General features: G+C 44.0%; 1 protein-coding gene across 3 annotated transcripts; it reads right to left on the bottom strand.

Moving 5' to 3' along the window:
* Positions 1–1,310: 1,310 nt before the first annotated feature.
* Positions 1,311–24,724, bottom strand: parga (poly (ADP-ribose) glycohydrolase a). Of its 3 annotated transcripts, none has more exons than XM_040178881.2 (18): positions 24,490–24,724; positions 23,783–23,839; positions 22,969–23,607; positions 22,719–22,821; positions 22,162–22,284; positions 21,983–22,063; positions 21,228–21,302; positions 17,661–17,753; positions 16,398–16,552; positions 11,550–11,629; positions 11,393–11,453; positions 11,123–11,198; positions 9,740–9,887; positions 5,173–5,251; positions 4,974–5,082; positions 4,261–4,366; positions 2,948–3,076; positions 1,311–2,371 (listed from the first exon to the last, which is right to left on the bottom strand). In XM_040178881.2, the coding sequence occupies exons 2-18, from the start codon at positions 23,797–23,799 to the stop codon at positions 2,190–2,192; spliced, it is 2,256 nt and encodes a 751-aa protein (XP_040034815.1). In that variant the 5' UTR covers positions 23,800–23,839; positions 24,490–24,724; the 3' UTR covers positions 1,311–2,189. The 3 variants fall into 3 exon arrangements, with proteins under 3 accessions (XP_040034815.1, XP_077960575.1, XP_040034814.1); XM_078104449.1 differs by having other exon boundaries at positions 24,585–24,706; XM_040178880.2 differs by having other exon boundaries at positions 23,783–23,842; positions 24,490–24,693.
* Positions 24,725–25,975: the final 1,251 nt, after the last annotated feature.

Here is a 25,975-nt window from a genome sequence, read left to right as displayed (position 1 = left end):
AGATAATTGAACCTCCCTCTCTCCAGCCTCTGCCATTCCTCCTATTCTCATCATTCATACTTACTGGCACAGAATGAACAGCGTTATCAATCACCACAAACACGACCCTGGAAACTGGGAGTTACAGGAGGATCTAGAAGACACAACAGTGTAGGTCTAAATATCATAGCGTCACTCTCTCCATTCAGCAACAGCCAAATGTGGCATTTAAAAATAAAATATGTAGCTTAAGAATAAAAGCAAACCTGTGTGCTTTAAGTCTAAAAGAAATCACATTAATGCTCAGTGTGTCCTCCCCTTTTTATTATTTGCATTTCTCTTGGCTGCTGGTCTCTGCTTGACCTGGACAACACGGGGTCAAGCAATTATGAACTGAAATGCCATTTTGTTGCAGTGATTTCGCCGCCTGACAAAGATGGAGTGAAGACTAGTTGCTTTCTGGCGTTTTATTAATAGTGTTCATTGATGAAAAAAACCTGTGCCGCTGGGTAACATTGCAGGCGCCGCGTTAAAATTACATCCTGTTTTAGAATAATGACATCAGCAGAGAGGCCAAAACTAGACCAGCGGAAATGAAACAACATTCTCTGTAACCTTTTTATTTTTGTTGACAGAAAATGTTGCTTAAAATATGTCACCATTGTCGTTGACTAGTTATTCACCCGCGGGCCCTTTCAGTCAATAAATCCAGGCGGCACCAGCAACCTAAATGAAGTTTACGTTCAGGTGACCCCGGCTCACCAGTCTGGCCTGCCGAACTGGATCAACTTTGTTTTTCGAGTCCGTAGCTCATTTGGGCACAAAGATAATGTGTAATTCACTTACCCTCACCAAGCCTACACACGCTTTATGGTCCAAGTCCACGTCATGAGGTTATTTAGGAGCTGTAGTTCATCTAATAAAGCATGTTTGGAGGCCAAATTAAATTAGTCTGAAAGCCCTCTGCACACGTGCTATCACAAAAAATCAATCACATTTCAATATGATTAAATAACATATTTGATTTTGTGAAATTCGTGACAAGTATGTATGGCCGAGGCACGACTGCAAGCGCACACATAAGACATTCATTTTCTCAGATGAGTCTGAAATCATTTCTATATTATTTATGAATAATAACCTAATGTAAATACATGACATACTGAACATACAATAGCCTTTTGACACAATTCTTGGTCCACTGAAGTTTGGCGATGTCATGCTTTTACTGTATGATCCTTCAGCCGGAAATCATATTGATTTCAACATAGAATTACCATCTTAACGTTTGATTCAGAATATACACCCTAAAAAAAGAACTTTGCAAGACATTTACAGCATTTAATTTTATTTATGAACCCACCATTAAATAGAACCCACACTGTCAATCAGAAAAAATACTGTAAATCAAAATAAAAAAAACAGGATATTGCCAAAGTAAAAGTTTAGTAAAAACCATTAACAAAAATAATATTCTGCGTCCAACTATATCTGATTCCCCATTATTTATTTGTATTTACATTACAGTAGCACTACTCTGCTTAAAAGTGAATATATTTGAAAATGTTTGAATTACTCAGAATATAAATCAAGCATGAAAGAAATGCATCTCCTCTGACACGATTCTCATACCGGTGACATTACAGTTGGTTTTGACTCATTAAAATAAGGACAATATGTGAGTTAAACATCTACATCCTAGGGGATGTAAAAGGCAGCATATGTTTGTAGAATATGTGATAAACAAATGCGTCTCGTCGTCTTCAGGAACATCACCACCGCCTGGGTTTGGCGAACGCATCCGAAAAAGAAGCAAACACAATATAGGACAATATAACAAGGGATGATGATCACGTCCTGGATTATTAATCATGAAGTGGCCACAACCATGCATGTGATGATTATTTGGCAATATTTGTATTTAGGGTAAAAACAAAAATGATTCCACATCACATTTAGATTAAAGAAAAGCCTAACAGCAACCAGGATTTACTATTGCTATAAGTCTCTGAAACACTTCACCACATGTTGAGTCACACTACGAGCCTCCAATATGAAACCGCCAACGAGAAAGCCCAAATGTATGTTTGATATCTTGTGTTGGGATCCCAAACTTAAAGGGAGCGTGTGTGAGAGAGAGAGCGAGAGAGAGAGCAACAGGGGAAATGATTGTAAGCACACGGCTGAGTTAAGTTGCAGCTCAGTCCGTCCTAGTGAGAGTCCGACGTTGGAGGGGATATCCCAGAATCCTTAGCGGAGTCGGGGCCGTCGGCTGACGCAGGGGAAGAGACTCTCTCGTAGATAAAACTATAGAGACTGACGTCGGGTCGCGTCGTGCGGCAATTCTTGCACATGGAACTGGAGTACTGGTTGAGAAGGTAGTACAGCCTCCCTGCAAGGCAGAAGAGGAGACAGGTGAGGATACAGAGAGGACAAGAGAACGTGGGGGAGAGGGGATGGTGGAGAGGACACGAGAAGAAATAAAACCCGACTATGAGGTTATACAGGTAGTCAAAGTACAAGCGAGGGAGAAAGACGCTGTCCGACAAGAAGAAAGATAAATGAAAGAGCGTTCGGACTCATTTATAAATCAAGCACACGCCAGTCATGAGCTTTTTCTCTGTCGCGCCACTTTAGGAAATGGATGGCTGGAGGGGAATTTCTTCTGAAAGGCTTCAATAAATGTCAGTGGGAGAAAAATGAAAAGAGGGGAGGGGGTGGGGGGGAGGGCTGGGGTCAGTTCAGCCAGTAATCCACTCTGCGGCTAAGGCTGAATGGATCGGCTGAGGAACGGAGATGGCCCATAAGGCGGAATAACTCCACAATGGGATGGACTGCATTCAGCTATTTGTACAGACTGTAACGACGCCAGCAAGGACATCCTCCGTGTGCCGTGCGAGCCTCGCGGGCCCCTCCATCCGAGCAGCAGCTGGTATGAAAACACCCGTTTGCTGTGTGCGATTCTTACCGACGGTGACTTGTCTCCCAGTGAGGAAAGTGTGTATTTCATGAACATCCCTCATGAGCTGAGCGTCGCCAAACGTGAAGTATGCCACGTCTCTCCCGGCCTCTGCAGCAGCCATCAACTGAATCAGTGCTGAAAAGAGGAGAGGTTGAAAGCTACAGGGGGAATTCTGGCAGCAACAGTTTACCATATTAGCATCATTAGCGTCCTTCGGTTTTAGAGCGCAATCAGAAATGTGTAATTGACCGCTGAAAAGAAGCGGAGGAAACGAGGCAATTGGTCAATAAGCTGGACATGGTAGAGCCTGTGGCAGAAGGAAACACGGGTGACGGCAGCAATTTGTATCAGAAGAGTAAATAATCCAACCCCGGTAGCAACGCCTCATCAGCAGCAGTCAATCTTTTAGCCCTCGCAAATGAGGCACCTTTAAATATTTAACATAATGGATATTGATTCCAGATTAAAACACGCAAAACAAACATTTGCAAAAGGTCTATAATCTTAACAACAACATAACTGCTCAGGCTTATGTAACTACGACATCTCAGTTCAACGGCGGGACAGTAATGTAAAGTACAGTTATTAGTCTGAAAACACCAGCTAGGTTAATTTCGTAGCTGAAGGGGGCAGGGGGGGTCCCTGAAAGCTAATATCATCCTCAGGGACTTTGTCAAGTCCAGTGTATCTATTCATTGTGTGCTGCAGAGGAAATTAACGGCTTCAGTTTTAAATTAAATCACACGAAAAATGACCCGTGCTATTCCAATCTCGGTTGCATTAATAATGCAGGACGTCCATGAGAAGATGATTTGGGTGTTACTAAAGCACAGCCTCTGTTAATGATGAGTACGAACAACATAACAGTTCATTCGGTTGTGTAAAGACATCGACCGGAAAAAAAAACAACTGGTGAAAATCTGCAGCGCGGTTTACAGGAGGAGACGGGAACGGGGCCCCGGCTTGTGTAAGCGAGCAGAGAAATGCATCAGTGTGGATTTATGGTGTCCCCTCCCTGCAATCAATTCCCCCTTTAATGGAAAACATAAATGTGCGTCAGCTGATCTATAAAAAGGGAGGGACGGGGCGGGCGAGTGACACTCTGGGAGAGCTACTAATTGGCCAAAGGAGATTGGGAGAGACGAATGGCTGAACCCATCCGAGCAACTTGTAGTTACCGGCCGCTTGCGAATCCAGTTCATGTTTAAATGTAGGCAATTTCTTTTATCACCTGACCAATATCAACAGTAGCAGTTCAGCTCTCCGGTGCAATAAAACTGTATTTCAGTCGTTTCTTTTCCTCTCTCCGGATCACATACCTTTGAGCCGGGTGTCTCCGCCGAAGGCCCCACAGCCCCAGTTCCCGGTGGCTACTGCAGAGAGGTGCTTGCTGTTGGCGTTGTTTCTGAAGAATCCACAGTATGCCTGCGATAGATCCACAAGGAGTCGGAGGGAAGGGAATTATATTTTTCCATGATCTATTTTGCGCAGTATTATAGAATTATGGAGGATGTATTGAGATGTTCTATATAAAGCAGTGCTGTTTTCAGTTTGGATGGTTTAAAGTGGGGGCGGAAGTCAGCCTTTGAAGCGGCCACAGTAACAGTAATGTTTTGCCTGATCCCTCAACATGAAAAAGTAGAAAACTAGAATGGCGAGATGTTCATTTAAAAGAATACAACCCTGGAGTTGTAAAGCATTAACAAAAATACTTTATTTAAACTCTAAAACAAGCGTATATGTATAAAAACAAATTCACCAAGCTATCCGCGCCCTCAGCAGTGGCTAAGTGTGTGCACCGGTCCTTCTGTTTTAGCGGTTAGCCGCCAAATAAATACATTAAGACAGGTAAGCCAACTGTTTCCCCCGTTGTGTATCTGGCTGCAGAGAAGCTGCTTTTACTCAAAAACAGCACAATGTCCGGCATTATCTAATTTGTCACCCACAGCTCGGTCTCAGCTCCTAAAAGCTACGCAGCAGGCGTCTTGACCACTAATAGCAGTGGGATTCATAATGACGCCTCCCCCCCCACCTTGTTGAGTTCTCTGGTCATCTTCTCGGGGAGAAACTGCTCAAGGAAGTGCCTGAACCTAAGAGCATCGATGGCCACAATCTCTGTGCATCGTCTCTGCCAGTCGTCCCTGAAAAAAAGAGCGACGGAATGGAGAATCATTTCAGAAAATTCTGCACGTTTTGTCAAACTTCTTCTGACTGACGACAAAAAAAAATACCTGGCAGTCTCATCCTTGTGGCTGTCCTTCCATTTGAAACTCTCTGCATAGCCGGCATATTTACTGTACTGTTCAGTACCTGCAGAACAAGAAAGAAAAAAAACCCACACAATACCTCAGTATTAAGCAGTCATTGGATTGTCATAAATAAAAGCCATTGATTTAATAAGTAATCCGCTTTGGGCTTTTAAATGAAAAGCTTTCAGATATAATATGAAGAAAGGGTAAGAACAGAAGAAGCTGACCTTGGACAAATTCCCCAAAAACAGCCATGAATCTTTAGACAGCATAAGGGACCTCTGTTATTAGGAAGTTAGCCTTTTTACATGCTGCACTGGTATGTGCTCACGGTGAGAGAAAGTTTGAATCATTTCTTTTAACGCAAATACAGCTGTTCAGTTCTGAAAACGACGCCTATTAAAGGCTCCAAACATCATGCATCGGGGATGAGGACGTTTTACAGCAGCTCAATAGAGAGCAGGTGCTTACCATTTGATTAATATGTACTGGCTGAGTTCCGTATGCTATTAGAATAGAGCAAATATATTTTTAAGAGCAATGCTAAATGTCGTTCCTTGAAAGTGTCTCTTGAAGAGCAGTAATTAAACTCTGCTTTTACTTTTTACTCATAATTGACTTCATTTCATTTTAAGCACGTACCATCTGGTAATACTTGAAGTCTAAGTGTGAATGAGGATTTTTTTCATTTATTTGTGCCGTTCTACGTAAAAGCATGATACAGATAATGGGCTGGAGCCAAGACATAACAGTAAAACTGGGCCATTTATTATACATCGGTTAGTCTAAATGAACATTTATGTTAAATATCCACTCAGCTTTTCTCGTGACTCTTAACGTCAAAACAACAGGCTGCCCATATCACGCTCTCCATCAACAGAGTCGTCGTCCTCCTCCTTCACCTTGATCCTATTTACCCTGGCGACCGCCCACACAGAAGCCTCCTGGCATACAGGCTTCCGTCACAAGATTACATCGCGTGCCTCTAGCTTCCGATCCGAAACCAAGTGATGTGACGTGGAAGTTCCAATCGCACGGAAACACCCATGTTAGGACACTTCGAAAGACACAGACAAAATAAAACAACAGAGAGTCTAGAAATAGAGACTTGAACGCGTGCAAAGAATATTCTGCGAGGTTTAAATGAATCTATGGCATAATTGGCCATTCCATTAGTGGAGCAATGACCTTAGTTGGGCAATAAATTCCTTTCTGTCCAAATGTAATAAAGTTAAGTGGACAGCAGGAGGAGGGAGGGAGGCAGAATGATGGGAGGCAGGGAGGAGGACGGTGACTAACCGTTGAAGGTGACTTGGAAGGGATGGGAGTTCCGAAGAAGATAACACGGCGCCAGACAAGAGACAATTTTTGGCTTGCTGTGTGTGTGTGTGTCTGTGTTTTGTTGTATAAACACCACGGACCAGGGGGGGATTAATTTGGCTCTTTTTTCTTTACTCTCTTGCTCCAAACAAGACTATGCAACGAGCAATGCACATCTATGAGAGTTTCAGACATAAAACACAAGCTCTTCTTATTTATTTTGTCCATGTCGGGTACCGTTCACATTATACCCAAATCTGGTATAGGCACCCAACGTTAGCTCTTTCATATTAACTTTTAACTTGTTATTTATTAACAACATTTCGCACAAACCACACAAAATGAAAAACCTACGACCTCCAGCCTTGAAAGCGCCGTCATTTGTCCTGCTGAGGACGCGCATGTTTTGCCCTGGCCAGCTTTGCACTTAGCATTAAAAATACCGCAGGGAGTGTCGTCTCTGTCGCGCTTTCAAAAATGTAACGCCCCCCCTTCCCTCCTATGCCTTTGCTCTGTGTCATCCCTCTGTGTCACTGTGACTTGAACAAGCTGCAGGGATGACGTAGCCTCACTTTCTCGTCCAGGTGCGGCCTCGAGTACGGAGAATTGGGAAAAGATTGAATGAACGAGAATCAGAAGTTAAAAGAACCGACGTCATTCGGCCTCCACCCTCGAAAGTCCTGGATTCGGTATCAAAATTGTGTATCTCTTCTTTTTTGCTCGGCACAAGTTCAAAGAATTAACAGAAGCAATGAAGAGCAGACATACGGGAGCAACATTTATATTTGAGTTTCTGCAGGCGCAGCCAAGTCATAATATGTGCACTCATGTCAAACCGATGGATTTATCAAAGCGGATAATGAAGCCTCTTGTGTCATCAAAAGCAAATCTGAAGGCTCGTTTTAAGGCCCTTGTGAGATACAGGCAGCAAAGCAGGACTGCTATGTGAAATATGTGCTCTGTCAAGCTGGATAAAGAGGCAATAAAATAAATATGACGCAAACATAAATCCACGGACTCAACAGAGGAGATTTTGAAACGTGGTGAGATACAACTTTTCCATACTCAACAACAACAACCCTAACAACAAAAAAGATGAAGGGAGATCTGAACCAACATGTGTGTATTTGATTAAATCATATCACACATATTCGATCTTGTTGCATGTATGTTATCTCAGTAACTGCACATGGATATTGGATTAAAAATGTGCTTTCATGATTTTGGAGGGAAAGCAGACCAGAAAGCAGAGTGAGTTGAAGGTTGAAAAATAGAGCAATTCTGCTGGAGAGCAATGAAAGGTACCTGGGCAATAGATTTCCACTGTTAGACGGGGGGATGAATGAATGGAGCCCAATAAATACACAGGGCTCAATGAATGAGAGAAAATGACTGACATGAAAACCGCGCCGGTTTATCTCGGTTTAATATTTTTTTTACATAGGCTACTTCAATATTGTGTTGAAATGCAAGCTGCATTGGTTCTTGCATTGTTGATAGAAAATCATATTTGTGACAAAGATTTTTTTTTCTCTTATAAAAAATGAGAGAAGGTAAATCATCTGTTGATTTTCTTTAATTATCAAATAAAGTAGGAAGTGATTAGCAACCTCTGAGTAGCAAACTCAGATTTGAGAAAATTTAGAAAATCGCGATGCATCGATAATCGTTTTATCAGTTTAGAATCGATAATCGGTTTAGAATCGATAATCGGTTTAGAATCGAATCGTTGACCTCTGAATCGGAATCGAATCGAATCGTGAGGTGCCAAGAGATTCCCACCCCTAGCTTGAAATATATTCAAACAATACCCCGCATGGCATGACCGTGCATTTCCTTCAGAGTGGTGGAATCACATATCGGGGCTATTTGTTCTGTCCAGATCGTAACGATGCACGATAACTAAATCACACTGCTGCTACCCGGCGGCAACCTCCAGGTCTGAAAAGTCAAGCCAATGCAAAATGGCCTTGAATGCATTATTCCTAATAGCCAATGAAAGGGGAGCAGTGACTAGTGGAAATATAAGGGAATAGTGAAATCCACTGTATCAGAAATGTTCATTTGTATGACCTGGCATGCCCAATCCCGTGTATACAGCGACCAGAGAGGGGACAGATATGACCAAAACACATCTATTCATTGATAAGATGCTAATTGGCGGATAGCAGCAGCAAAGAAATACACCTTTGCAGCAATGGCACACTGTCTGCTCTACAATGGCTCTATTCTCCGCACTATGTGGGCCAACGCGTACCACAGTACATCAAGTCGGAACTGGGTGGAAACCTATAAATAACCTGTCCCAATATCTAGTCTCCATATGGCACCATTACTGAATGTGTGTGTGCATGTGCGTAACTGTGTACGAGTACATGCGTGTATCTTTTGGTCGTCGGCACAAGGACAGGACGTAGATGAACTGGCCTTCGGGCTCGGCTCCCTTTTTTGCCGCAACGATCTGGAACAATGCCTGAATAACTGCTGGTGCTCCAACTCGTGCTCCATCAGTCACACCGCTGCTGCGAACCCAATGGGGGAAATTCACTGTTTTCCGGAAGAATGTCACAACCTCAGACTGAAAAATGGTGCCGACTCTCGGCTCCTCCGTTTCGTACACAGCTGCAAACAGCCCCGGTGGGAGCAAGAGGTCACGGTGCCATAAAAAACAGGCAGACGTCATCATTCGGAAAAAGCAGAGCGTAAAGAGAGGTTACCAAAGCAGACACTCGCCACTTGGCGGACATTTCGCCCGTGAAATCAGACCAATTTAATTTGAAAACGCAGAGCGACTCGTTGCCGAGAATACGACTCCTTCAAACTACACGAGGGTCTCGTCACGTGAGCTTTCATGATTAGAGGAACCACTGGGACACCAAGACAACCGGAGCCCAACCCTCAGCCATGCAAACTCATCCCACACGTGGGTTTTAGCGAACCTGCTCTGTGTCTGGCTGTAAGGAATCCTTTGTGCCAACCAAGCTTCAAAGACCAAGAACTTGTATTCATACGCCATTACATTCTCGATTCGATTCTCAATATAGTTCTTTAAGGAAATTGTTATTAAATGCAATTTGTCGATAAATACCAACTCCCTGGTAATTTTATTTTATTTGGTTTACTAAAAGTGAAACAATTGTTTAAGCCAGTAATTATTATCATCCAAAGTAGTATCTAATATCTAGTGGTATCTAAAATACACGTACAACGCGTGTGCGTGACTACGTACCGGTCACAATGAGGCATTCGTTGCTTTCCAAAGCTTCAGTGAAGAGGCGAGAGACAATGAGTTCGGGGTTGATGAGGAACCGGATCTCCTCCTGGACCAGTCCATGTCCCGTTACTCCGCCGCCAACGAACCTGTTTGCAAAATCCACCTAATGAAATAATATTAGGAGAAAATAAGAAGTTAAATTACAATGACACAATCCCTCAGTAATATTCACAACAGAAACAAATCTTGATTCAACGACATTAATATATTGCTTTGTCTCTACTATGCAGAAGCACTGTGACCATATATTACTCTATTAGTGTCTACTTATCATCTGTCCCTCGCTGTGGTCATTTAAAGCAGATGAATGGGTATGGATCACTGTACTGCTTCCTGCTACTGAATAATCAAATCAGGAAGTTGTAGCAGAACAACACATGAAATGTACAGAGATGGTTCAGAAATTGATATTGAATTGGAATCGTCAGTTGATAATCAGCAGCCATGAAGAATCGCCGTGAATGTCTGCAGACTGACTCTATTTTTAATCATTGCAATCAAGTTTATTACCATTTCCTGTGCTGGCTCACTGTTTACTGATGTATCCACTTTATATATCAAGTGTTTGTTAAGTGTAACAAAGTTCTCCTGAATGGAGCCAAATATGAGGTGTAATCCTGCTGCTCCGTGCTATTTCAGGCCGCTCCTTGTGTTTGTGGCATTCAGAGAAATCACACTCCATCACAACGCTGCTCTTCCAACAGGCTGTCAGGGGGTTTTGCTCACTGGCCCACAGCCGTGTCACACTTTGTGACAGGGAGTGTGTTTGCATGCGTGCATGTCGTCTAACCAGTAGCTCGACTTCTCACCTCCTTCACTGGTTCACCTCTGACTCCCCCCCCCACCACCCCGCCTCACCCTTCAGTCTCACCTCCTGACAGAATGACAGCCCGCTCAAAAAAAACAAAAACTCAACACGCAGCCCAGCGTGCCGAAGTAGCCATCAATCCACCTGCAGGACTCCTGGCCCGCTGGGTCGTCCCCAGTGAGACGGCTCACCCGCTACAGCTTTTCCCTCACCCGCCACCCCAGGGTCTCCCCCCGCCCCCCCTGCCTCCTCTAAACTGCTCAAGTGTGAAGATCAGCTGTCAACTGGGATGAAAAAAAGACACTAAGTGTCCCTCTGTCTTCTGAAAGCTTCACAGAAGGCGGGATGATGGTCAGATGTTATTTATTATGGTAGTTACAATCAGACGCTCGGCACAAGGAGTTTATATTTAGAAAGGGAAATAATTTAAAATGAGAAGCTTTTTCCAAAGATTGGAGGGCACTGCCATGAGGCTGAATAATGACCTAGACGGCTTTATAAAAATATGCAAAGTGTCAACAAATTCCTACCTGCAGCATCCCATATCCGTCATCCTCAATCGTCCCCTCGCAAGTGACGTGTAGGCGTTTCAGCAGAGTCTTGGAACTTGAGATAACAAGAGATAGAAAAACTGTTGTTAAGTGTCCTTACACACACATTAACACATACGTTCATTAAAGTGCATAAAAATATATGAAAAAAATATTTACTGACCCAAAACATAATACCAATAAATATCACAGAAATAGGGATTGTGCTGCATCATTAAAATGACATCATTATTAAGTAGAAAGTAATACCTTTCCCAGTTTGGGGGAGTGTTCAGAGTTTGTCTTGTGAATGTAACAAGACCCTTGGGCTCTTAAAAACAAATACAAAAATGTTAATCAACTGAAGAACATGGGAGAGCATTACAGAGAACCAACAGCAATCATGTGGGGTATTATTAATGCTTACTGGTCTGTGTGACTCTCCGGAAGTAACACAGCAGAGTTTTCAATTTCTCAATTTTTCTTGGTGAAGGACCTTCAAATAACCTGAGAAAAGAAAGCAAATGGCAATTTGAGCTCACATGAGATTGTTGTAGAGTACCATTTTTGTTGAATGGAATATTTACTTGAACTTGAACTATATATGATTTAGCAGATGAGAGACATGGATCTTCCACTTTATTACCTACAGCTCACTGCACAACCATGCCACATGTCATGAGCGAGGTCAAGCATTTAAACTGGCTGATGTCTCTGCATCCACCTCTGTCCGTCATACAATGGTAATGCCCAGGGCAGTGTTTCATTACATTACATTACATGTCATTTAGCTGACGCTTTTATCCAAAGCGACGTACAATAAGTGCATTCAACCATAGGGTACAAACTCAGGAGAACAAGAAACAAGAAAGTGCAATTTCCTCAAATAAGCGAATTTACAATTTGCTATAGATGAGTGACGTCACAAGTACAATTTAAGTGCTGCAATTTGTTAGTCTTTAGTCGAGGTAGAGTCTGAAGAGGTGTGTCTTTAGTTTGCGGCGGAAGATGTGAAGGCTCTCTGCGGTCCTGATGTCTTCAGAGAGCGCGTTCCACCATTTCGGCGCAAGGACAGCGAAGAGTCGAGACCTAGTCGAGTGTTTTGCTCTCAGTGAGGGAGGGACGAGTAGTTTTGCAGATGCAGAGCGGAGAGTGCGGGTTGGGATGTAGGGTTTGACCATGTCCTGGATGTAAGCTGGACCCGATCCATTCACAGCATGGTACGTGAGCACCAGTGTTTTGAACTGGATGCGGGCGGCCACCGGTAGCCAGTGAAGAGAGCGGAGGAGTGGAGTAGTGTGGGAGAATTTCGGAAGGTTGAAGACCAGTCGAGCTGCTGCATTCTGAATGAGCTGCAGAGGTCGAATGGCGGTGGCAGGGAGACCTGCCAGGAGGGAGTTGCAGTAGTCCAGGCGGGAGATGACAAGAGCCTGAATCAGTACCTGCGCTGCCTTCTGAGTGAGAAGGGGACGTATTCTCCTGATGTTGTAGAGCGTGTATCTACAGGATCGCGTTGTCGCAGTGATGTTGGGAGTCAGGGAGAGTTGGTTGTCGAGTGTGACGCCGAGGTTCTTAGCAGTCGAAGTGGGCGTTAGCACAGAGTTTCCAAAGTTGACTGTCAGGTCCTGGGTAAGCGAATCATTTCCGGGAAAGAGAAGTAGTTCAGTCTTGTCGGGGTTGATTTTCAGATGGTGGGCGGACATCCACTGAGAGATGTCAGTTAGACAGGCAGAGATCCGAGCCGCCACCTGGGTGTCCGAGCGAGGGAAGGAGAGAATTAGTTGGGTGTCATCGGCATAGCTGTGGTAGGAGAAGCCATGCGAGCGAATGACAGCGCCAAGAGAGTTGGTGTAAAGCGAAAACAGGAGGGGACCCAGCACGGAACCCTGAGGAACTCCAGTAGTAAGAGGACACGGTTCCGACACAGATCCTCGCCAGGTTACCCGGTAGGTGCGGCCATCGAGGTAGGACGAGAGAAGGGAGAGAGCAGAGCCTGTGACACCAAGTTCTTGAAGGGAGGAAATAAGGATCTGGTGGTTGACCGTGTCAAATGCAGCAGAGAGGTCCAGAAGGATGAGGACAGAGGAGAGAGAGGCGGCTCTAGCAGTGTGGAGTTGCTCAGAGACAGCAAGGAGAGCAGTCTCTGTAGAGTGGCCTGCCTTGAAACCTGACTGGTGGGGGTCAAGGAGGTTGTTACAGTGGAGATAAGAGGAGAGTTGATTAAAGATAGCACGTTCAAGGGTTTTGGACAAGAAGGGAAGAAGAGAGACCGGTCTGTAGTTGTTTTCTTCAGAAGGGTTGAGGGTGGGTTTCTTCAGGAGAGGGTTGACTCTTGCCTCCTTCAGAGAATTGGGAAAACAGCCAGATAACAGAGCGTTGTTGATGAGAAAGGTAAGGAACGGAAGAAGGTCAGGTGCGATAGATTGTAGAAGATGTGATGGAATGGGGTCAAGAGGGCAGGTGGTCGGACGGGCAGAGGTTACTAGGGTAAGAATTTGGTTAGGAGAGAGGGCGGTGAAAGAGGGAAGTGAGGGCGAAAGAGGTGAGGTCGGTGGGACGCGAGAAGTAGGTGGTGGGTTTGAGAAGGAGGAGCGTATGTCAGCTATTTTCTTGGTGAAGTAGTTGACAAAGTCTCCCGGAAGAAGGGTGGAGGGGGGAGGAGGGGTAGGGGGTTCGAGGAGATTGGAGAAGATCGAGAAGAGTTTTTTGGGGTTAGAGAATGAGGATTCGATTTTGGACTGGTAGAAAGAGCTTTTGGCAGCAGAGATAGAGGCAGAGAACGAGGAGAGGAGAGATTGAAATTCAAGCAGGTCGTCAGGTCGTTTATATTTACGCCATCTCCTTTCCGACGCTCGCATGGTGGCTCTCATGGCACGGACCGGTTGAGACAGCCACGGAGCCGGAGGGGATTTGCCAGTCCGTCGTGTCGTAAGAGGGCAGAGAGAGTCTAGAGAGGAGGAAAGAGATGAGAGGAGAGTCTCTGCAGCAGCGTTCGGATGCAAGAGTGAGAAGGAGTCAGTTGAAGGGAGAGCTGATAGAACAGAGGATGCCAGCGAGGAGGGAGAGAGGGAGCGAATATTGCGACGAGCCGGTATAGAGTTAGTCAATGAAGGAGGTTTGTTAGTTATAGAGAGTGGAAGGGAGTAAGAGATGAAGAAGTGATCAGACACATGAAGTTCTTTAAGAGTTACCATACAAACTAGGGTGGACTGAGGAAAAGGATGAGGAGGGAGGGAAGGAGGGAGAAAAGAAGGAGTGAATGGGGTGGACATTTAAAAAATCCCCCCCATACTGGTACTCCCCCTTCGAGCGACCTGCACTGATGATTAATGACTGTTAAGCATTCATCTAATCTAATTCATTTTAGCCTCGTGCCACTCTGGCCACAGCAATGAAATACAAACAGAGGGCCTGGGACCAGAAGATGTATTTCTTAATAGTGAACAGGCTTCCTAGGTCATCTTCTCATCCAGAGGAAAACAAGCTGAAGAGATAACTCTGCTTTCTTTCCTCCTCCTCCTCGAAATCTATCCATCACTTAACAGAGGACAAACCTTGACAGTTCTGCCAAAACAGCAATCAGCAGATTGCTTGCTGCTCCGCCTGTCCGAGACAGAGCGCTACTGTAGCCGATAAGCAAAGTGACGGACGCCACCTCTATTACATGGGGGGGGGGGGGCGCGGTAACGATCCAGGGCCCGTTTTAGACTGCGCTGGTTGTCTCGTCTCATCTTCTTCCCCGCTTGCTCTTTCCTGTATTCCACTGCGGGCAGAAAGGCTAATAGTGTAATAGTGAAGGTAGAAAGGCAACCAAGCGCTGGCATCCGAGCAGCCGTCCCTGCGACGGGGATCGATGCTTACATACTTAGCAGCCCACTAACATTTGATGTGAAAGCACGTGCACCCGCCAAGATGACCGATTGTGAGAGTAACAATTAAGATTCAGATAAAATGAGGGAGTTGAAGGGGTGGGGGAATCCCCCATAATCAATATGACCATTCCTGGGAGTCATAAAGTAATACTGCTCAACCCCCAAAAGGGAGAGCAGATGGCTAATTAGACTTTGGATAGCAGGTAGGAACCATGCAGGGAATATCAAAATGATATAGTAGTAAAGCTACCCTTTATATTTTTCAAAAAGGTTTTGCCACAACAACGTCTCCAGCTTGTCAGGCAACAACACTGGAAGTGATTACACACATCACGTTCTCGAAGAAGTACAGGAAAATTGAGTTGAGGTGATATCTGGACAATGTCAAGTCAGTTTGTACGGAGGCTGTATCACTCGTACACATCATCCGTAAACCTTTATCAGCTTCCTCAAAAAATCGTGACGAACAACAAACCAGACTTCCTCCGTCGTTAACGAAGACGGACTCCAGAACAGTGTGATGACACGCGACGCAGAGGCCGTGTACCTCAGTCACGAGAATATGGACGCGACTGCGTTCACGCATCACCCGCCTCCACATTGTGAGAAGCCAGTGACAGATAGATAGGGGTGCTGTGCCTTGACAAAAAAAAAAAAAATCACATCAAAAAGAGTTTGTTTCAATTAACCATCCCGGCGCTTCCTTAACAGACCAGTGGTTCCGAGTAGGTGGACACTGCAAACCCCAATTTCACAAACTTCCCACTCAAGAAGGCATGACAGAAACATGCAGCTCAAAGAGACTCTCTGCCCACAGTCACATCCTCCAGGCCAACAGGCGACTGTCACCGTACAGTATAATTACAAATTTACACATAAACCCAGATTACTGTGTATGAAAATATGGTACACTCACTAGTTGAGTCAAAGCTGGAGAATATAATTCATCTTATTGAGGTTTTTAAGGCAGTAGTGCCCCCTCATGGAGTGGTGGGTTTACCAAAACCAGTGCTAGTCAATTGGAATTAGTTAATAAACAATTATATGTATCTTTTTCAATGCAAGCGCACTGCGGCTGAAGACATTGCGAGCGAGTCACACGCTGTCATTAAGCCAACTCGACCTGAGCAACACGGGATGTTCTGCAAACCGCACAGTAAGCTTCTTCTTCAAGCACACAGACCGATGAGGCCACCTGGGGATCGATATCAGAGTCCCAGACCTACTCAAGTCTCCTGATCAAAGTAATGGCTCACAAAAAGGGCTTTGCGAAAAGCTTATGGGGAGAAATGTCCTTTTGTGAATAAAATAAACGACTGGAGTTCACTCAATTATCCCAGCGGGCTCATGGCCGTTGTTTAGTGTCTGTGACGTTTTCTCCAAAAAGGATAGTGTGCCTTTACCTGTAGAAGTTGATCTCTGGGTAATTGTTGTACTCAGACTTGCGGGAGTTGCGTCGGGGGAACGTGCAGAAGAAGGAGTTGGCCAGGAGACAGGCTATTTGCTCCTGAGAGAGGGTGAGGGAGTGGTTCATCCTGGACTTCAGAAGGGGAATCGGCTGGAGAGAGAAAAAGAGACCGAGGAAAGGTGACAAGGAGGCCCCACCTGAGGGACTGGAGGTCAGATCATCGGGGCAGAGGGAGACGACACAAGACCTACGCGCGAGGTTACGCGTGGGTCTGATGGATAACGGGGGTAGATAATTGGTTTAGCAATCTAGCAAGCAGAGGAGACGGGGAGCGTTCCATTAGGTAAATGGGTGCTAGTAATTAAGGTCCTGGTTTCCTCGCTCTCCCCCGGGGTCCGTTGAGTCAGACACACGGGGCCCATCTATCTTCACTGATTAGGGCTAAAGAGCCTCCCAAGGCTGTGCAGTTAGCAGATCAATAACCGTCTCTAATAACACACACACACACACACACACACACACACACACACACACACACACACACACGCGGAGAGTCGGAAAGCTTCATTGGCCAACCGCTACAAGCGATTCAAAGGTGGAAAATCAAGACGCAGATTCCCCTCCTGAGGGTAAACGTGAGCAATCTTCAACGTTCTGCATCCGCTTTGTGTCTCCGGCAACAACCAGTGGGATTTTCCAGTCCTTCCCAGAGTGGGAGTGGATCTAAGATGATTTGATTAAACGGAGGAGTTTGAAGTAGATAACCGAATCACAGAAATACCGATCGTGGAATTTTCAAAATTACTATAATCGATGAGGGAAACCAAATAAAAACAAATGGGGTTGACATTTAAAATATCTGTGACACGGATCAGCTCAATTCTCTGTGAGTCAAAGAGAGGGGCCTGTTTCTCACAATATATCGCCAGGAGGAGAAGAAACGAATGTGTCCGAAGGACCGGACTGACTTTTTTTTTTTTTTATTTCATAAGAGGAATTTCCTGAAGTGCACAAGCATGACAGATCGGAGGGATGAGGGGAGATGGGAGCTCTTCTCTCGCAGCCCTCTTCCCTGATGAAGCAGTTCCTGATACGGACCAAAACCGGAGACTCATTATCTGGCGGTTGTAAGTCACGAGCTGATTTTGCCACCATCTGACCATTTGATCTGTTTCACTGCAGTGGCTCACCATTCAATTGACTCGCACAACACAACATAAAACTGTGCACATAGGCATGAATAGCACACTGCACTTACCATTGTGCAGAGGACAGGAGCACTGAGGGCTAGCTCAACCATAGCTGGAAGTACAACATCAAACAGGGGTTGTAACTCTGACTGCTCCAGGTACTGCAGAGAGGAGAGAAAAAACACACAGAGCCAGAAGTTTGGTTGAATGGGATTTCTCTGCCTGCTTAAGCAGCCAGTAACTCAGAGCCACCCGTCAGAGTGAATTATTAGATCTGAAGTGACGTATGGGTTTGTAACCCCACAGATTTTTTTTTTTTAACCAAAATGTTATGGTCTTATTGCTCTTTTTTTTTCTTTTTAGAGGACAGACAAATTTAACAGTTTTTATCTCTGTCTTATATAGGCAACTATATATCCTTTTATTTGTTTCAACAATTCTATGGCTTCGTAAATCATTTTACAAACCCTGAATTAGATGATACAAATGTTTGGTTGCCGGGATGGGAGAAAAAAAATCCGGACTTATCTGACAAATGAATAAATTAAATATTCATAAATGAGTATCACTACCAATCATTATCAAACAATACAAGCAATAATGATAATGCAAACTTCAACAAGATACAGAAGGGAGATTTATTGATTTAAGTGCTTGGTTAAGTATCATTTTGTATGTGAATAAATGTTATTTATATCAATTGGTTCAAATAATGTCTTAGTTGTTAGTTTATCACATTTCTATATTAACGTTCCATTAGCCTTATCTTAGTGAAAACTGTTTTTTAGCATCGCTTTAAACAGCTCACATCACCTCTACATCTGTTCCAACTATAAAATACAATGACACTTATCAATTTTTCTAGGGTTTATTATTGTCTTCAGAGAACCTGGCCGAGAAGTATATGAGGAGCAGCCAAATATTTCACAAAAGCTTTAGACGGTCTAATAACTGTTGGAAGGTCATGACCCAATACCAGCAACCAATATCTAATCCCTGTGGGGAAGACGCTCAATTCTCTCATATCCAACGAGAAAACTCGTCGGTTGAGGTTTATAGTTGTTTCAGAGGGAACTTCCACTCCTCAGATATCAACAATCCCACCACTCCAGCGGATGAAGAAGAAAAAGAACGACTGCAGCGCTGCTCGCTACACAGAAACCAAAAGAAACCACCATCAATCTGCGAGCGAGTCTGCCACGGCCGAGGCATCCATTCTCCAGCCTACAGCTTACCTCAGCATCCACCTGCAATCCCCTCTAAAATAAACACAGTTATTCCATCATAGACCCAGATTTACAACCCAATCACTTATGAGCGTATTGGCGTACTCATCAATCACTTGCCTTATTCTATCGAGGTAAGCAGGGGGAGGGGGGGCGCTTGTGCTGATTAAATGGACTTCTGGAGTAAATGCAAATGGCCAGTTGGGATGAGAGTGACAGGGTGGCTCGAATTTCAGCAGGAAGTCTTCGGCGGGTGATTCGGCCCGAGGGGCATTTATACGGCTGCGGAGCAGGTCTGAGTAAATGCTGTCAGATGTAATGAGGGGGCAGGCACGGTAAAGTGCTCTTGTGGGACTAATAGATGGTAGCTGGTGATACGACAGGATGAGGGTAGAAGCAGGACTCCCGAGCCTTTTCCGCAGCTACAGCCGCCGGCCACCGCGGTAACACTCAGGTTAGGCAGCGCACACAAACCTCATCTTCACATCCACACACGTGACCAGAAGCACTGCTGCGGAGGCTGATGATCCATCACACTCCGATTGCTCCACTTACGCAAGTCATAATATCACAGAGGTCTAAGAATGTGTAATAGTGGTCTTTCTGCCGAGCGTTCAGGTACGATTGCAACATCAGCTGTGTTTACTTCTGGAGCGCTTTCCTGCTCGGCTCTCAGACGTTCATCAGAAAGTGACAGTCACAGTTGTAATTGGCGGGGGAGAAACACCAAGACAATTTACAGACAAGCCCTGAGTTGGATAACTCCCATCCCAGCCCCCCCTCCCCCAATGGCTATTACATGTTGAACGGCGTGTCAATCATTGGCCCACAGGCAATGTACCTCGTGACAATTACCTCCATGCTGCACAAATGTTGCTCCAGATTTAATTCGAGAGAGCGAGAGCGTTTAAAATGAATAAATTCTGTCAACTACTAATGAATGGGATTGCCCAAAGAATGGCGAACCAACTCAGTCCATGTGCTTCTTCTCTGTGAGAAAGATGGTTCATCTTCTGTACAATTCCAGAATGTCTGTTTGCCTCCTTCATCCTCGTCAATGAACTAATAGAAATGTAACTGATAGAAAGACGACACAACCAAACGGTATATCGCATCTCTACATTATTACATCCTCTGTCAACTATTTCCCCATACTGCACATATCGAATTAACTTTTGATATTCAAAATGCTGACTTGTCTTTCTTCTTCCAACACCGTCCCGCGTTGCTAAATTCCTCTGCAGGAAATAAATGCAAGGAAATACTGGGGACGGGAAAGCGAGTGGTGCCGCTGACTTAAGAGTCCTGGAAGGGCGAGTTCTCTGCTGGCAACAGTCAGCATCCTTGCAGATTTAATGGGACCTTTTAATTCAATTGGATTAAGCTATAAAAAAGGCTCACGGAGCTATTGATCTACCGAGCTCTCTGCTTTACTTTAAAGAGGGGGAAAATAATTTCTTTAAAAGGCCTGAATTTTGCTGAGTAATCAACGAGGAGGACATCACGTTCAGATGACAATCTGACTGGACCACAACAAGAATGAAATGTTCCCACCTAATTGTAAGAGCTTCATTAGAATAATGGCCTTGCTCCTAATGGCTCCAGCCAAGAAATGAGCCCACCCTGAAAGAGTTTGATAAAAAACAACATGCTTTAATACATGTAGATAACCAAATTAGGCGTATAGCTAAAATTTGTATCCATTCAAAGACCCAAAAGGACTGAAGCCATAACACTGCAAGACAGGTAAATAAATACTCATCCCACATGGGAAGAAGTTTCTACCACAACAGGTATGTGATTACAGTCCATAATTGTCTTGAGAAGTGGAAAAGAAGTGTTAAAAAAAGAGGAAGTAGACAGAAAGAAAAGACAGTCGTTCCCCTGGTTCACCAGCAGCATCTGCTGCCGCCATGCTCCGTGCTCTTCTGTCCTAACTGAAGCATATTTGCTCCCGTGAGGCTCCCAGGTACGGGGAGGGGACGGAGCACACTGATGGAGAGTGGGCTCCCTTTGCAACAACAACTCCAGTGGAGTATCATTAAGGTTCATTTTTTAAAAAGGACATAATTAATCATGGTGAGTTAAACAAACACTGTCAGAAAGGTTTACTGGGACTGTCAGAGCTGTGAGACACACAAAGGGAGGCGTTAATTAAAATTAAATAACAGCAAAAGCCGGTTGTACAGCAGATTGAGAATTTAGGCTTTAAATGTAACAATTGTTTTTTTAAATTAAGTTTCACTCCCAAATAATTGGATTTAAAATGAATAACCCTTTATGTTCAGCAAAGATTAAAGATTTGTTTAGACGATACAGTTCAATTAAAAGACTTCGGGAAGCTGTGTTCTTCCAGGTTGGTAGAAGAACAGCCAATAAAAAACAGTATCAGTGATGTTTTTGACTTACCTCTGTGCAAAGAAGGTTGAGAGCAGTGAAGTCCCATTTCTTTGCATGGGCTGTGTTGTATCTTAATATTGCATCCTGTAGAGAGGAACATGAAACGATTCATACATTTAACAACATTCGGAAATATATTAACATGTACAGCAACAGATTGATCGCAAGTTTAAAGCACAAAAATATTTAGGATCTCAGATTAAGGATTCTTTTCAAAACAGAAAACCAGTTCTATCTTTTGTAACCTCTGCCACCATGTGGTGGCTTGTGGAACATGTTTGTATATTTAAGCTACTCTGACAGTGTACAAAGTACCAATTGTATTACAATACTCACATTTAAATGCTGAATTTGAAAAGATATCTTGTCCTCAATGTTTTGACTTTCCATTCTGATTTTCTTAAAACTTGAGTCTCACATTTCCGTGACTCTTTTTGGTCAAAACTATTACTTCTGAGACATATTCGGTCTCCCATTACTTTCTCTCTCTTTCAGCACTCACTGGTTAGAAACTAAAACATGTTCATCTCTACTGAAACACAAAGTAAGGGATTGTGGAAAATGGTAGGTGGCAAAACAGAGGTGAGAACTACTCCAACCAAACAGAGTGAACAGTGTCCTCACAACATGATGGATGTAATGTGCGACGTTGCTGTTGTTTGACAACATAAAGAGGAGCAGTAAAGAAGACAGATGGCGGTTTTCTGTGGGGACATTTAATGAGGACAAAGAATATGTTCGGACTAATTTGTAAGTTGTCTTACCCTCACATCCAGAGAACTTTTCAACCCTCCCCGCAAGGAAGTCTGGATCAGCTCCCAACGGCTTTGAACGCCACCTCCATCCTGATGACAAATTGCCCTTACTTCAACGTCGTAAAGTGACAAACAATGTCGTGGTACACTAGTAAATAAGCATGCAAAGCTGTGATGCACTAGTGTACCTCCGTCTCCATAGGAAACAGGTTCTTCTCAGAGCAGGGCATCTTTACGGCCCCGTCGTCCCACGCATCTTTAAACTTGCTGGGATGTGGAACAGGGACCTCACCCTCTCTGAGGAAATCTGTCTGTAGCCGAATAAAAAACAAGAAATCTTCCTCTTTGACTATCAAAAAGATGCAACTGTTAGCTTTGAAATACTTTGGGAACTTATTACAAGGTACGGTAGATGTTGTGAAATAAAGAGGCCAGCTAATTTAGCTCAGTTTGTTACATATTGTTCTATAAGAAATATCATATGCAATGAACATTAAAACTGGAAACAGTAAACGATGGGAATACCAGCCCCATACTTGTTTTACCAAAACTCATATGATCCTTTACTGAATGAAAATCATCTGTCCTTGCCTTTAATGTAGATGTATATGATTGTATTCAAACAATAATAAAAGACCTTAGTGGTTAATGGAGAGACTCCTGATTGGGTGGCAGCGGTCAGTCATGTTCTTCACGACATACCACACACTAAGACCACAAAAAGGACAACTGGTTGTTTGCTTACCCTGATTGTGACAGTGTGGCTATGCGTTGCTTTCAGGTGAGGTAGAGGGGGGGCACACTGGGGCATTCGGTTCAGCTCATCTATGGGTGTCCCAAGCCATCCTCTGTCCATGTAATGCAGAGCGAATGAAACAAGGGAAAGAACAAAAACATGCCACGTGATTACTGGAGACACCACAGGAAAGCTTGTTCATTTTTGGTAACGACAAAAAAAAAAAAAAAAGAGCGACACAGAAATTGTTCACATGTACCTTTCAAAAAGTGCTCCTGACTGGCTTCCAATTAAGTCCTGGCTCATTTCAGATGATCCACTGTACTCGGCCTTCTCAGCATCCTCACTTCCCATGTCAATGTTTTCTTTGGCAGAACATTGAGAATCGGAGTATTTGACAAACTGCGGAGAGTCCTCTGCACATACCATGCCATCATGATCGTTGTCCGCGGAGCTGTTGATCAACACGGTTTTAGAAACGGGGCTGTCTGGACTCAACATCTCCACGTCACAGGGGGGCGTACTGACATCCTTCCTGGGACTCATTCTAAGACAGATCGTGAGTTTGGGATTTGAAGATTGTTCGGCAACACCGGTTGTTTTAACAGGGTGATGACCAGGTGAAGATGACCTTTTAGACTTCTGCCCATTAGCAGTGTTTGTTAGAGCTGTGTCGCTGCTGCTGCTGCCCTCAAAAACAGGTTCATCCGGTCCACTGGGAGAACCGCAACCCATTGAAGTCTGGGATGCTGCAGCATCGTGTGTGTTCTCCATAGGTGCACAGTCTTTTGTGGCGTCACTCCTTTGTGGTCCACAAAAGAGCTCATCTTTTCCATCCGTTGAGTTTGTTTTTGGAACATCCTTATTGACGCCCTCTGACTCGACTTCAGCGGTCACACTGGAACAAGACGGAAAGAGAACCAAGTGAGAGAACGCCTTGTGACTAGGCTCCGTCTTTAAAGTGTGCACTTATGCAGTCTCCTTTTTCCCAGAATGCACTTTGTTAACAAGTATCACATGTGCCCAGATGGCTTATACTTTATAAAAATTGCGGCAGGGTTGATTTAACTTACCATTCTTGAGAGTCCATCCTTTCATCCAGCAGGTCAGACAAGATGAATCAACAATAGCTGCTTAAGAAAGAAAACCAATTCAAGTATTAAGAAGCTGCTTACGATGATATACACATTTAGTTATAATGTAGTTATATCCTGCCCGTTTTCCTGCGACAATGGACTCTAACGTTGTCTAAAGTCTGGTCATGGACGGAAGATGCAGTTAGACGTTTAGTTTGGACAGACAGCAGTCTGTTGTACTGGTGTACTGCGTGTACTGGGCTTAGCTTTCGATTCGGCATAAGTGATTGGTTTCATTTCACTATTCGAGCTCTGCGGCCAGTAGATCACGATGAAAAGCTCCTTCGGACAGGTTCAACAAAGCTACAATTAGCCAGCTAACCAAACTCAACACAGCGTATAGTTTTTAGTTAAGTTATCTTCACTGTAATACTGTTGCAGTGGCTGTGGCTATTAAACATAGATGTGCGGTGTGTAATTCCCAGGGCAATGGACAGTAGCTTGCCGCCTTGATGCGGAAACATATTGCAGGACGAAAACATCAAGTCATCTTGAGCTAACTTAGCTTTGATTGGCTAAAATCAAAACGTTAGCTATTATTTGCTAGCACCAGTTCACGTTAGATAGCGCTGACGTAACTTAACGTTAATTCAACCACAACAAGCTAGCAGGGCCGTGTCCATTAAACAAAAAACATAACTTACAAGCATGTCCTTCTTTGTGTAAGACTTGTGATCTAACTGCATTACATTATCATTGTAAATTGCCATATACAACCAGCGTTATTTCTCTCCCTGACCAGATATCGCTTCAAAAGTTGTTGTGCGGTCATTGGTTCACGTTGCCTTCTTTGTTGCAGACAGCTTCTGTACGTCAACGGCAGAAACACCCGGACCAATCACACACGTTCACCAGGAAAAAGAGGCGGGATGATAAGTGGGTATCCCAGCAACTTGGCCAAAAAGGAGTTTAGTGTCGTGCAACTATTAAAGAGGCATTAGTCTCATAGACATAATATACATGTCTATGATTAGTCTCATAGAGAGAGAGAGAGAGAGAGAGAGAGAGAGAGAGAGGGGCTAGATGTCGTTACGGCGGCCATCTTGGTACGGTCAGCTCACTCACCCAACAAGCGCATTCTTAAGCCTGAGGCTTAATTTTGATGTCATTAAATGGGTATTTTGTTCAATTTAAAGTATGAAACATGTGTTTGTCATGGTTTTCCCCATTGAGACTAAACTGAGACCTCCTGGAGGATTTTGCAGAGACATAATATTCATAGATAATTAGACAAAAATAACAAAGTAGCAAAATAATGTTGAGTACATCATAAATCAGTAACGATATTCCGAAAGACACTTTATTTTAATGGTGTACTATTTACATTTGACCTTTTAAGTCAATTTCACTATTGCTGAACATGAAGTGAATTTTACTTAAATACTAGGCATCGAGTATACCGCCATGTTGACTTTAAAATATTCTAACATAAAGTACACAGAAGATCTGGTTTTGATGTTACAAAATGTATGTGTGTTACATTTTCATGGTTAATAATCCTATGTTAGACAGTTTTACATTATACAGTGGGGGGAACAGGTATTTGATACACTGCCGATTTTGCAGGTTTTCCAATTTACAAGGCATGTAGGATTGTGTTATTTTTATATCACGTATGATTTAAAAAATATATATTTGGCAGTTTATTGCATGACATAAGTATTTGATCACGTACCAACCAGTAAGAATTCACAGGCCTGTTAGTTTGTCTTTAGGAAGCCCTCCTGTTCTCCACTCATTACCTGTATTAACTGTGCCTGTTTGAACACGTCACCTGTATAAAAGCATGGAGGAGGAAGCATCATTCTTTGGGAATGCTTTTCTGCAAAGGGGACAGGCCGACTGCACCATATTGAGGGGAGGATGGATGGGGCCGTGTATCGCGAGATCGCGAGGCCAACAACCTCCTTCACTCAGTAAGAGCATTGAAGGTGGGTCGTGGCTGGGTCTTCCAGCATGACAACGACCCAAAACACACAGCCACGGCAACTAAGGAGTGGCTCCGTAAAGGTCCTGGAGTGGCCTAGCAGTGGCCTAGCAGTCTCCAGACCTGAAAGTCTGTGTTGTCCAGCAACAGCCCCGAAACCTGAAGGATTTGGAGAAGGTCTGTATGGAGAAGTGGGCCAAAAT

The sequence above is a fragment of the Gasterosteus aculeatus genome, chromosome 6 (genome assembly GCF_964276395.1).
Source record: "Gasterosteus aculeatus chromosome 6, fGasAcu3.hap1.1, whole genome shotgun sequence".
Classification (NCBI taxonomy): domain Eukaryota; kingdom Metazoa; phylum Chordata; class Actinopteri; order Perciformes; family Gasterosteidae; genus Gasterosteus; species Gasterosteus aculeatus.
This window is presented reverse-complemented; position numbering and strand designations above follow the sequence as displayed.

What these genes read in the sequence shown, in the direction of transcription:
- parga (XM_040178881.2), bottom strand. An exon ending in GCCACACTGTCACAATCAGG is followed by an intron (nt 22,285 to 22,718) that starts GTAAGCAAACAA and finishes ATTCGGCTACAG; the next exon opens with ACAGATTTCCTCAGAGAGGG. An exon ending in ACGGATATGGGATGCTGCAG is followed by an intron (nt 9,888 to 11,122) that starts GTAGGAATTTGT and finishes TTATTTCATTAG; the next exon opens with GTGGATTTTGCAAACAGGTT.